General features: G+C 39.7%; 2 protein-coding genes and 1 long non-coding RNA gene across 3 annotated transcripts in view; 1 reads left to right on the plus strand and 2 right to left on the minus strand.

The window, feature by feature from the left end:
- SYCP3 (synaptonemal complex protein 3) overlaps window positions 1–2,213 on the minus strand; it is a 113,354-nt gene extending 111,141 nt beyond the window's left edge. The window contains exon 1 of the mRNA XM_083462091.1: window positions 2,207–2,213. The gene's annotated coding sequence lies outside the window, so the exon portion shown is untranslated. The remainder of the gene's footprint in view (window positions 1–2,206) is intronic.
- LOC310687244 overlaps window positions 8–12,763 on the plus strand; it is an 18,523-nt gene continuing 5,767 nt past the window's right edge. Inside the window, exon 1 of the long non-coding RNA XR_014516324.1 lies at window positions 8–79. This is a non-coding gene — a long non-coding RNA (uncharacterized lncRNA). The remainder of the gene's footprint in view (window positions 80–12,763) is intronic.
- NUP37 (nucleoporin 37) overlaps window positions 6,896–12,763 on the minus strand; it is a 21,787-nt gene continuing 15,919 nt past the window's right edge. The window contains exons 6-10 of the mRNA XM_083462078.1: window positions 11,232–11,322; window positions 10,106–10,287; window positions 9,875–9,925; window positions 9,018–9,111; window positions 6,896–7,243 (exon numbers count right to left, since the gene is read on the minus strand). Coding sequence (XP_083318204.1) covers window positions 7,130–7,243; window positions 9,018–9,111; window positions 9,875–9,925; window positions 10,106–10,287; window positions 11,232–11,322 — 532 coding nt within the window. The 3' untranslated portion in view covers window positions 6,896–7,129. The remainder of the gene's footprint in view (window positions 7,244–9,017; window positions 9,112–9,874; window positions 9,926–10,105; window positions 10,288–11,231; window positions 11,323–12,763) is intronic.

A 12,763-nucleotide genomic window follows, 5' to 3' on the forward strand; every position in this document is an offset into this window, starting at 1 on the left:
CGGAGCGGCAATACGGGAAGGCAGGAGAGGCCCCGTTGCATCATGGGGCTTGTAGTTCTCCCCACAGGAAGACCGAATGGTGAGCTCTGGCAAACCGAACCTCGTCCAGAAAATGGGGCGCGGACTGTTTTCACTCCGTTTTCATTACTTAGTCAGATTTATAACACCTGAATGATCTATTGATTTAGGGAGTGGGGCAGCTGCCTCTCCCTTGCTACGCCCATGGTTCCAGGTTGGAGGAAATAGTTGTCCTCCTGAGCACACTTTGTACACTCGAAATATATATATAATAAATAAAAAAACATTGTCCAGTAGCACCTCAGAGACCAACTAAGTTTGTTCTTGGTATAAGCTTTCGTGTGCATGCACACTTCTTCAGCTATCTTCTTAAACTTAGTGGCATGTAAACTTGTTTAGGATTAGGATGCCTATGGTCATTTGGAACATATGGGCAATATTCAAAACCACACAATGAACCATTTAAAATTAGTCATGTGCAGCACTTTTTTCTTTTCTTTTTTAAGTTGGCTAACAAGAATTTTGCAAAACGTCTTTTTTTTTTTTACTGCAAAACACAAGGATAACACTTAACAGCTCGTGCATCTGCTTTGCGACATGTGGGAAGCCAGCCTCTTGACCTACAAATAATACAGAGAGAGATAGTCAACTGGGAATTCCTACTATACAGTGGTACCTCTGGTTACGTGCTTAATTCATTCTGGAGGTCTGCTTTTAACCTGAAACTGTTCTTAACCTGAAGCAGCACTTTAGCTAATGGGGCCTCCCGCTGCTGCCGCACCGTCGTCGTGCGATTTCTGTTCTCATCCTGAAGCAAAGTTCTTAACCCGAGGTACTATTTCTGGGTTAGTGGAGTCTGTAACCTGAAGCGTATGTAACCCGAGATACCACTGTACTAACCACCAAGGTTCAAATATCCCTGAACAGGAGCTGAGACCAAATGTGCTAAATTCAATAGGAGCCGTACTCAGGTGCTTTTATTTATATATTTAATAATAATAATAATAATAATAATAATAATAATAATAATAATAATTAATAATAATAAAGGTAAAGGACCCCTGGACAGTTAAGTCCAGTCAAAGGCGACCTAGGGGTTGTGGCGCTCATCTCGCTTTTAGGCCAAGGGAGCCGGCGTTCGTCCACAGTTTTCCGGGTCGTGGCCAATATGACTAAACTACTACTGGTGCACGGAGGACCGTGATTAGTGCCAGAGCGCACGGAAACGCCGTTTACCTTTCCACCACAGCGATACCTATTTATCTACTTGCATTGGCATGCTTTCGAACTGCTAGGTTGGCCAGAAATAATAATAATAATAATACTTATACCCCGCCTATCTGGCTGGGCCTCCCCAACCACTCTGGACGGCTTCCAACAGGATATTAAAAACACAATAAAAGATCAAACATTAAAAACTTCCCTAAACAGCACTGCCTTCAGATGTCTTCTAAAAGTCAGATAGTTGTTTATTTCCTCGACATCTGATGGGAGGGCGTTCCGCAGGGCTAAAAAATGCTCAGATAGGTGGTGCATCCAGACTATTTTGTGGAAAGGATTCAAGCATGTATTGGAACTTTATAGGTTTGGACCATTATTATGCTTTATGTAGATTTATCCAATTAGAGTGGATTAAAGTGGTCTGTTGGCCTAGTACAGGTGTGGGTGATCTTAGGCCCTCGATAGGTTGTTGAACAACTCCTGACAGCCCCAGCGAGCATGGCCAATTGCCTGATGTTCAGCAACATCAGGAGGGCCAAAGGTTCCCCATACCTGCCCTAGTGCAACATAGAATCATAGAGTTGGAAGTGACCCTGAGGGTCATCTAGCTCAATCCCCTGCTATGCAGGAATCCTGTCTATAGCTGTCCCTGGGTGCGCTTGAACCACCAACCTTCTAGTTAATACGGTGGTACCTCGGGATCCGTTCCAGAGCTCTGTTCGCATCCTGAAGCGAACGCAACCTGCGTCTGCACGTGCACAGGCCGTGTTTCGCTGCTTCTGCGCATGTGCGCGACGTCATTTTGACCATCTGCGCATGCACGCGCGGCAAAACCCAGAAGGAACGTGCTCCATTACTTCTGGGTCGCCGTGGAGCGCAACCTGAAAATACTTAACTTGAAGCACATTTATCCCGAGGTATGACTGTACTGGAAAATCTATAAAGGCACAGGAGGGGGGGAAATGGTAGTAACTAAAGAACTCGAGGCCAGTCAAATTATTATTTTTCCCACCAAAGGGTGGCAGTTCAGTTGCAGAACAACTTTAAAAAGAAAGCAAGTTAAAGATGAACATTAGTATATGTGAGGAAAGGAGGGAGTCAGCCTTCCATGGAGTTTAGCCAAATGGAAATGCAAAGCCCATGTTTGCAGAAAGATCACAAGCTGTGTCTCCATCCCAAGTGAAAACAATTAAAAAGTATCAGGAAGGATAATTGCATTATTGATAATAATACTCTGTGGCCCCAGTTCCCTCAGATTAAACAAAAAGCCCTTTCCTCTACAACAGCTCACTTTAATTATCAGTAATCAAAATAACCAGGCAAACAACCAAAGCTCTGACTTACATTTATATGAGCACATGACATTCATATAAACCACTGTAACAATTCCCAGTGTGCTCTCTTAATAATCAGCATAGAAGTCAAAACAACTATACAACCAAACAGCAAGTTACACAGAACGAAAAAGCTGATCCAAGGCAATTTCCAGACAGGGTGTCACCTGATCCTCCATGAGGCAACAATTGTGTTTACTAAAGTAGTTCAGTGAACAGCTGAAAAGGTCAGAAAGTAGCCCCCCCCCCCCAATTTCCCATGAAGTTCTCCAAGTTTGTGTATTCAAATAACATTCTGACAAAACTGCTTTTGAGGATCAGCATTGTCATCAGACAATATTATTTATAAATTCTTGAATAAAATTATACACACCATTTAATGTAAGTGAACAAGAAAATTTATCTGGGATAAAAGTTGTTAAAAAGGGACTGATATTGCAGTCCTATACAGTACTAATTTAGCTGGGTGTAAGATCCTCCTAGCACTACAGGACATACAGTATGCCTGAGCAAACATGTATAGAATTTCTCTTTTCATCCATAGTTACTTATGGATCCTGGTTTTGTTAATTCTGTTTCTGTGGTCATAAGCCCCATTGATCTGGGTGAACCTGACTTCAAATTAGGATTTCAGACTGTCCGCTTTTCCAGTCCTTCGGGATAGCTAGACTGCTCATGATTTGCACAAATATTGTATGATCTGGTTTTTCAACTCCTATCATTGCTGTCTGTGATGGTCACCAACTTGCATGGCTTTAAAAGAGGATCAGGTTTCAGGGAGGCAGTATGCTTCTCAATACTAGTTGCTTGAAACTGTAAGAGGGGAGAACACTCTGGTCCTCATCAGACTTCTCATCTAGTTGGCTACTGTGAGAACAGGATGCTGGTCTAGGTGGGCCTCTGGCCTGATCCAGTAGAGTTCTTAGGTAATGTAATTCAGAGATCATACAAAGAAAGCCAGAAAAGCAGCCTCCTTGCTTTAACTGCAAAGTTTCATAGTCCTGATATTTACAGCAACCCTCCCCCTCAAACACACACACACACACACACACACACAAATGAACAAAGTTTTCCAATGGAAAGCACCGCCCAATAAATATTTTGAAAACCTTCTTATTAACACAAGGTGCTGCATTGCGTGATGCCATCTTAAAGGTGTCCTCCCTTCACCTCCCCAGGAGGCTGAAGTCCACAAGGTTAGGCTCAGCATAAAATACATGACCCAAATGCATTATTTCAGCCTGCCTCAGGATCAGACTACTGTATTGCCAGTTTTTCTACCACCACATTGAGGATATGGTTTAAGAGGATTCCTAGGCATTTGAGAGAAACTGAGGACACTTGCTGTTTATGTATATATAATTTCACTACTGCATTATTCTAAGGAAAGCCCTGGCATGCTTCTCCTAATGTTATTCATATGTACTTAATTTTTTATATTAAAATAAACACTTACCTGGATAGCTCAGTTGGTTAGAGCATGGTTGCAAGTTCAAACCCCTTATGGCACAGCTGCATATGCCTACATTGCAGGAGATTGGACTAGATGCTCCTCAGGGTCTCTTCCAATTCTGATTCTATAATCTCATTTTGCAATGAAACCATGTACTGTACGTGAAATGTTTCTGTACTGCACATTATGTAACATTTTTTCATTTTTGTGTGCGATAGAGGTATATAGATAAATAGATCTTCCAAGACTGATCCATACAGGAATGCTCAGTCTCATACTTTTAAGAAGATGAATGGCTTCTATTTGTGTGTTTTAACATTGTTCACCAATAATACCAGCCTTTGTTTGACTAAGGATACAGGGAATACAAGCCAACAACAGATGGTAACCCGGTGGCAGGGTGTTGAAGAGAATGCCAGTTAGTGGGCAACAGGAACATTAACTTCTGTACAAATACATACTCACAGTCTATGTTTTAGATACACAGTATTTTTTTGTAGTTGATTTATATTTGTGGCAGCAAGTCAAACAAGCAATAGAATCAGAATTGTAATGTGTAACAGAATGGTCATGACACACTGACATATGCCTCTTCTGCTTAGAAAAGGGCAATTTTAACTTAATTGAAAACACACAATGAACATCATTTAGTCAAAATGTCTGTTTGCTTTGGTCTGCAGCCATGTCAGTTGAGTTTGTAAGAAACCTTTCCCTCCTTTTTTACTCAAATGAAAATGAAACATTGCTTGACTTTTGACTTATGTGATCTACATAAAAGCAAAGTGCTCCAGTAAATTCTCTGGTAAATTCAAATGAATAGGAAATAACACACAGTTCTTAATTTCAAAAAACACATGGGTAGATTTAACTATTGGGAGATCTTGGACTTGTTCCACCTCCATCGTTCTACCCGGACACTGAGGTCCAGCACCGAGGGCCTTCTGGCGGTTCCCTCACTGCGAGAGGCCAAGTTACAGGGAACCAGGCAGAGGGCCTTCTCGGTAGTGGCGCCCTCCCTGTGGAACGCCCTCCCACCAGATGTCAAAGAGAACAACAACTACCAGACTTTTAGAAGACATCTGAAGGCAGCCCTGTTTAGGGAAGCTTTTAATGTTTGATGTATCATAGTATTTTAATATTCTTTTGGAAGCCGCCCAAAGTGGCTGGGGAAACCCAGCCAGATGGGCGGGGTATAAATAATAAGTTGTTGTTGTTGTTGTTGTTGTTGTTGTTGTTGTTGTTGTTGTTGTTGTTGTTGTTGTTGTTTTGTAAAAGCTAATCGTCTCTCTGGACCTAGGACAATATTTTTTGCTACCAAAGACACAAAGTGTCCCACTACACTGTTTCACATATTTTGGGGATCCCGCAATGAGTTCAGTCTTTGTATTTGAGCTTGCAGGTATGTTTTTCAAGAGGCAAATCATAGATTTGTAGATTATCTTGAGGATCATCTAGTCCAACCCCCAGCAATCTCAACATGTGGTCCTCCAGTTTGAAGCCATACTGGACCCTGCTTAGCTTTGCCAGTGTGCTAGCAGTTTTACTGCTGCACCATCGCAAAGGGATACATAAACATGTCATGAGCCTTCATTCTTCCCATCATTAGCCTCATACAAATTCTTTCCCCTCCCCCCATAAAGAAAGGCAGCTCTTTTAAAAATGGAAGCCCCACCAATGATCCATGTGGGGAATCTAGTATTTAGGAACAAAATAGCTTGGAAAATGCCATTCCAAGGTTAACAAAATCTAGTTTAATTTTTAATCACCACATTGATGTAGCTAACACATTTTTATTGCGGACATGCAACTCTGTGCTAAGCAAAATAGGAGGCTCCCTCTTTTTCTAGAATGGAAACAGCTATGCCCCTCTGCCCTTCTGTCAGTCCCCTCTGTGGTAATCTGCCCTCCCATCTCCTCAGATGCTTTTCAATTAGTAATAAGAGGCATCCCCATCACAATCCTGGTTAGTGGTTTGTTGTTCTAATGGCTATCAATTCTCAGATCTCCCCCTTTAACTATTCAAGAGAAGTTACTAGTTCTTTGGCAAAAGTCCTTTGTTTTGTCACAAGCTTCCATCCATGCAGCTTTTTCTCTTTCAAAAATTGACTTTATTTTTTTTTCCTTCCATGATTGAAATCTAGGTTCTATTGTCTCATTAAACAATTCTAAGATTACCTTTGAACTTCATTTAAAATAGTAGCAATTTGTTCCCCCTCCCTTACATGTGAAGTAGACTGGTTTACCCACTGGTAGACAGATGTGATTAGATGGAGATGGCAAAAGGTTAAGGCAATTTGATGGGGGGTGGCAGGCACATCACACCCACCATCCAGCATACCTAAGGCACCTAGAGGCAAATCAGTTGATGAACAGGTTTGACCATTTTTAGCTAGTCTTTACATACAATTTTACTTATTTATCACAACTGTATTCTACACCCAAGGAGCAAGAGGGTTATTCTATTTGCTCTCTTCCACTTCCCACAATACTTAATTACTTAAGCCAGACTGAGAAAAACTTACCTGCCCATTGAGTGCATGTCTGAGCACGGATTTGAACCAGGACCTTTCCAGTTCAAACACAGCACCCTATCTAGTACACTGATCTGGTTCTCTAGCGAGAATATAAATATCTGAATTATAACCATATTATGTGTCAAGTACCTTAATATAGGCATGTGCACCTGAAATGTTTCTCATGTGCATCCTACTGAATAAATGAGAACTGAACAAGAAAATGTTTCCCTGTATTTCTACAAGATTTGCACGGAAGGTTCTAGGTATACCATCCCCACCAAGACCAAATGCATAACTTTAATTTTAATATTTTAGCTAGCCTGTCTTCAAGGTGAAGAAACAATACATCTTGCTCAAGAGAGACAATAATATTTTATTATAAACTCCCCTCCCCAATAAACCCCCCCTGCTTTGATGGAGCTGGTTGCATCTGTAGCCTTGAAAAAGAAAAAGTACAGCAAAGATTTTTCGTTCCTTGTATGCAGTCATTTGGTATATCTCTATCATTTGGCAAGTAAACAGTGATATAAAATATGTTTAATTTAAGGAATATTTTCTCGTTAAAATCCCAGATTTTATATAAATGGTTACATTTCTGTCATCCAGAAAAAAAGTTTATGATCTCCACCCACTGCACATAATGGAAGTGTTCTATGCCACGTTAAGCCAGATCCTACAGGTGCAGAACCGATAAGAATGGGCTGGAAAGAGAGAGAGAGGGAGATTAGATATCTTACATCTAGAGCACAACAAGACATAAATTTTAAAATCATTTCTAAAGAACTCTTCAGCTGCAATGCTATGACCCGGCAATCACCTCCTGCATTTGCCTTCCAAATTGTTTTCATATATCTCAGGGGAACTTGCTTGTAAACTTGCAGCAAGAAGCCAGAAGAGAATGACTTAAAGAAATGGTTATAAGAGCCACAAGCCACTGGAAATGTCTCCAGCCCCAAGCCCTTTTAAATAAATTGGGAGTCCCCCCCTCCCCCAATATCTTGCTACAAGTCTGGCACTGCATCTATGGAACCTGCAATCTGAAGCAAATGCTTCAATCTGGTCCTGTTACTACCCCTTCACAAAAGTCTGTTGTGCCAGCTCAAGTGTAGATGGAAATATTTCAAATTTCTTACCCAAGAACTACCAAGATCCACTCACTCTCCAAATTTATAGTCTGTGTTAGGGTGTATATTAGATTTGGGAGACTCTCAGGTTAAAGCAGGCTGCTTTGGACAGAAGCTGGGCTTGTCCAGGTGCAAGGTGGCTCTCTGAAGCATCCTGAACCAATAATGTAATAATGTGCAAACCCTAATAAACCATGGATTAAAAAATTAAAACAAAGGAGTGGCTTGCCTGGGCACACCCTTTGTTGTCTTTTCAGTACTGGATGCAGCGTTTTTTTCATACCCCCAGGTTTTAAAAGTTTTGCTTTTCAATCTGGAATCTGCTCCTTTTACCTGCTGGTCTTTTAGTGCCTTTCATGGGTGAATATGATGTAAACTATTCAATTTAAATAATATACATTTAAAAATAATAAAATAAGAACCTATACTACCTGCCTTAAATTCAGTTAAACTTGGCACACATTTCGCTTTTCACTAGCTATCATCTCATTGATTTCAGTAACTGGTTCAAAATTTGCCTGCTTGAAGTCCTGCAAACAGGACATTGGAACTGCCTTTATGCATGCTCAGCCATGTGTATGTAACATATGATGTGCAATACACATATGTGTACATGAGTCCCTTCATCCTTGCACTCCTTTCTGAGACAGAAAGTCAGGGGCTTGAGTGCAAATATTCAGGCAATTAAAAAAGTTTTTTCCCAGTATATTAATGGACATTCTTCTCTAAAGTTTAGTTTTATAGTCAGTTTAACTTGTACAGACAACAGAAATTAGCTGAAGCCTCAGGAGTGGAGGCATCATTTCAAAAAGAGTCAATCACAGTGTCACAAAACTTCTAATTGGCTATTACACCGTGAAGCCAATGGAATCCAGATTTCGTTCTGATGTGCCTGCTTCTTGAACAGCAGGCCTCCATGCAATCTGGCAAATTGTTTTTGAAAATGAGGCAACTTAAAAAACAAACAAAAACAGTTTGCAATATGGCAGGTGGGTTTGGTGTTTAAAAGGAGAAAGTAAAAAATCCCTTGGGCATGCCTAAACCCTTGATCACATCTAAAGTAGCTCATTGGATCACAGCCTATGAGCTTTTCATCCTTTTTATTCTGGACACTATAGCTGCAGACAGTGTTCCTCAAGATGTTCTGATAAGGTTGTTTCATAGTACACTGAGTCCACTTATATTCATTTTGAGACACAAGACGAAAGAACAAAAACCTCCACACTGGACTGTGTCTTATCTCCCTTGCAGTCGTGCTAAGTTCTTAGAAAGAGCCCATTTTATATTTTTGTTATGAGGGGGGAGGTAAATAAGAATGCTATTCTGCATGTTATATTTGCATGAACTTTACCTGAGGATGTCCCAAATGATGGACTAGAAGCTGGCTGGTCATTTTGCCTGGATATCCAGTTGTAGCAAACAAGTTTTCATTGACTCGGGACCACCTATATACAGAAGCCCAAACCACAAATGTTCTTAAAAGAAATATTAAAATAGAGTACACTAAATACACAGGTTGTAATACAGTCAAAGTTAGCACCCTTGAATCTAATAGATTTCAATGAGAGTAAAGCACTTGAGACTCAAGAGAATGTTTAAATTTGACTGGGTGATTCCCAGTAAGAGAGAATGTGTATATATGTATTTACACATGTATACGCAAACATCTTTTTTTCTGCATTTTTAAGTATAAACGTTACCTACAACCAATCATACAGGCAGAAAATACTTTATATGTATTACTGTCTCACAAAGATATGTATGGAAAAAAGCAATAGTATATTGCTTGTTTAAAAATAATTTTCTCCCCCTCCCACCCTCGTTTTTACTTGGTTGCTATAAGCTACTTCTCAATTAAGGTTTTTACTATTATCTATTACCTCAAAGACTCTTCCCCCCCCCCAAAAAAAATGTTTAAATGATTATTTAGAAGGTTTAGATTATTTAGAAGGCAATGCTTTTGTTAAAAATATTTTTAAGGTGTGTCGCAGTTCTCCCTTTACTTACTCGTTCTCATGTTACAGTCTTATTCTTCAAGAGACTAATAGACCAGGGCAAATATTAACAATTTATTCATGGTATACTTATAAAAAGAGAAGCTGCATAGTATTTCTGAAAAGTAAATACTACGTGTAGGACAAAAACAAACACTGCTAACAAAAAATAGAGTAGAGCCCACTTCAGCAGATGCAGTTTAGGACAAAATACCTGAATAATCTAGCTCTATCAGCATGGACAGGTCTCTTATCCAAAGGATAACTGTAAAAGAAAACAGAACAATTTCTAAGTGATACTCACACTTCAGGACAGTTATAAAAACCCCAGAAAAGGAATTGATCATTCATCTTTGACATAGTTACCCCCTATGTTTATATGAATGTAAAAGTTTAAGAACAGGTTGCACAAACAGAAAAAGAGCAAAGCTTTTGATAAAAATACCTAGATCGAGTAATGTCCCAGATAAACCAGTCATTTCCAGCAACTGCTCCAACTTTAAAAGTATTTTTTAAACACCAGTTTGCTGACATCAGTGGTGTTTGATCAGTTGTGAGAGACAAAATAGCTTGGTGGGTGACGAGATCATAGAATCGTATTGTTCCATTTTTCTCTGCAACCATTAACTAAAAGAAAAGTAAAATGAGGTTACAATAACTTTTGAACAGCAAACCTTAAATTTTTACTTCCCAAACCTAAATAAACCTGAATCCCTGTAATAAATATTACAATATCAGATAAGGGATTTATATTTTACAAACCCCATCTTGTTCACACTGCCCTTTTAGGGACTCAATTTCCAAAGTGTAAAACTTCAGTAAATGACTGACCCACCTTTCCCCAAAACAAGAGGCCACATCTTTGGCTTGCTCCATGCCTTGGTACTATCCAGATATCTCTGAAGTGTAGGATGAAGACCTGCTCCCTCTCCCCAGTCTTGAACTTGGGGATGGATAGGTCAAGTTGATCTCTAATTTTGTCCCGTGCTTTCAGGCAATCCAACTTCCCCCAAAGTCTGGAATAAGCCCCTCCACAGTGTATGCTAGACCACCTTGGGGGAAGATCAGTGGTGACCACAAGTAACGTCTCCCTACAAAGATCATCTACACTTCATGAACCCCTGCCCTACTTTAAATATATTATTTTGAAGAACTCATGGGTGGTTTAACTATCTGGAGAGCTTGGACTTCTTTTGTAGGATCAGGTACTAGGACAACTCAGTTCATTCTGTTGTGCCGTGACCATAGCTGTCAACCTTTCCCTTTTCTTGCGAGGAATCCTATTTGGAATAAGGGAATTTCCCTTTAAAAAAGGAAAACGTTGACAGCTATGGCTGTGACACAGCCCTCAGCCTGCTGCAGTGCTTAAAAGATGCTGATTCATAAGTCTGTGAATACTTTCATGTTGCTGAGGGATAGGAATGAGTTATCTCATGTTGGCTTTGGAGATGGCATTTTAGATTGTTCAAAAAACGATCAAATTCAGACAAGCTTCAGTTTTGTGACCTATGACTAACTACCGGTAAATCAAAGGTGCTTCACCAAGGAAAAATTGCCTGTAGCATACTGACCTTGAATGCATCTTCAGGATGCCAGCCCACACTCACTCCAGGAGAACGTAGAACAAAGTCAGTGGTCAAGTTTCCTTCCAGGTCCCAGACCCTAAAAAACCAAAGAACAGTCGAGTTCTAAAAGAAGGTTTCATACCATGCCCAGTTTAGAACAACCACCTCATTAAAGTTGTTACAACAGGGAAGAACTGTGCTGTTTTTGACCTTAAATTCAGTTGGCAGAAGACAGGATATGCTAGCCAATTAACATTTAAATTAGATAGATGGAGAAAACATATATGGAGAGGTGGTGGGTATCCTATAGGAGAGGTTTTAGGGGAAAACTACACAGTAGATATTTATTATTTCTAAAAGACAGAAATCATGCCACCTATTTGTAACTCTTTTTTTGCCCTCAGAAGGAAGTTCAAAGGGGTTCACATCAGACATGAACAAATACAGCATCAAGACAACCAAATATGAAAACAATCCAGCAATAAAAAAATGCTACAATAAATCTATAAATGAACTTTACAGTAAAGTACCTTGCTATATAACAAAGGGATAATAATAAAATACAACCCATACTTTAGCCAAAAAGATTAATTTACATCCGCAATTTCAAGATGTAGGGTGGGAGTTGTAGGAGAGAAAAGATAATCTTTTAGAAGAGAATATTCCAAACCAACACACCAAATACTCTAGTTAATAAAGGCTATGGAGCTGAGGGAGGGGTAGCAGGAGATTTTGTAGTCCTTTTCCTTTTTGAGCATTTTCCTTTCTAAGATTTCTGTTAAAACTTGGAGGTGGCTTCAGGAACACTTTGCAAAGTGGCCTGCTGTATATGTCAAGGGCAGTCTTTGAGTAACTCTATAATGTACCCATTTCCTTCCTATTTCTTCTGCAGTGTTATAAAGAGCTTATGATTTACCCTCTTTGTTTCACTTCCCCAAATGGGGGCAGGGGGTGTGTGCTCCCCAATGTAAAACAGAAGACACTGTAGGCAGATGCCTTCCCATTTATCTACCTCGCATTTGCAGGCTCTTCAATTCACAGATTTATGCAACAGGAAGCTGTTCAAAGAAGGCTGTCTTCTGCAAACTGGTGGCCTCCAAAATTTTTGGGCTACAACTCCTATCAGTCCTAGCAAGCACAGCCATGCTCCTGATTAGGGAAGGCTGCTGTGGGGTGTCTGCAAAGTATGCCTTAACTATAACCATTTTTTTTAAAAAAATATGATAACTTGGATTACAGGAAAAATAGGACTATGACCAACCGGATAATCCTCCCACATTCAATATGTAAAAATGATATCAAATATAGATTTTCACTTGACTTAATTGCGTAATTTTACCATGGTGTTAAGTATTCTTGTTCATAAATGTTTAAGTGAAAATGTTCAATTTAACTTTCCGTTAAAAGATACCAAATAGCAAAATATTTTATAAGTTAAGTTTTGCTTAGAGATCTTTTGAGTTCATTTCTCACCAGGGCTGTGAAAAGTTTATATTAGCATCGGAACACACTCTTTAGTAAAATGTCTAGTCAAGTCT

Source organism: Podarcis liolepis (assembly GCF_965112155.1).
Source record: "Podarcis liolepis genome assembly, chromosome: 10".
NCBI lineage: Eukaryota > Metazoa > Chordata > Lepidosauria > Squamata > Lacertidae > Podarcis > Podarcis liolepis.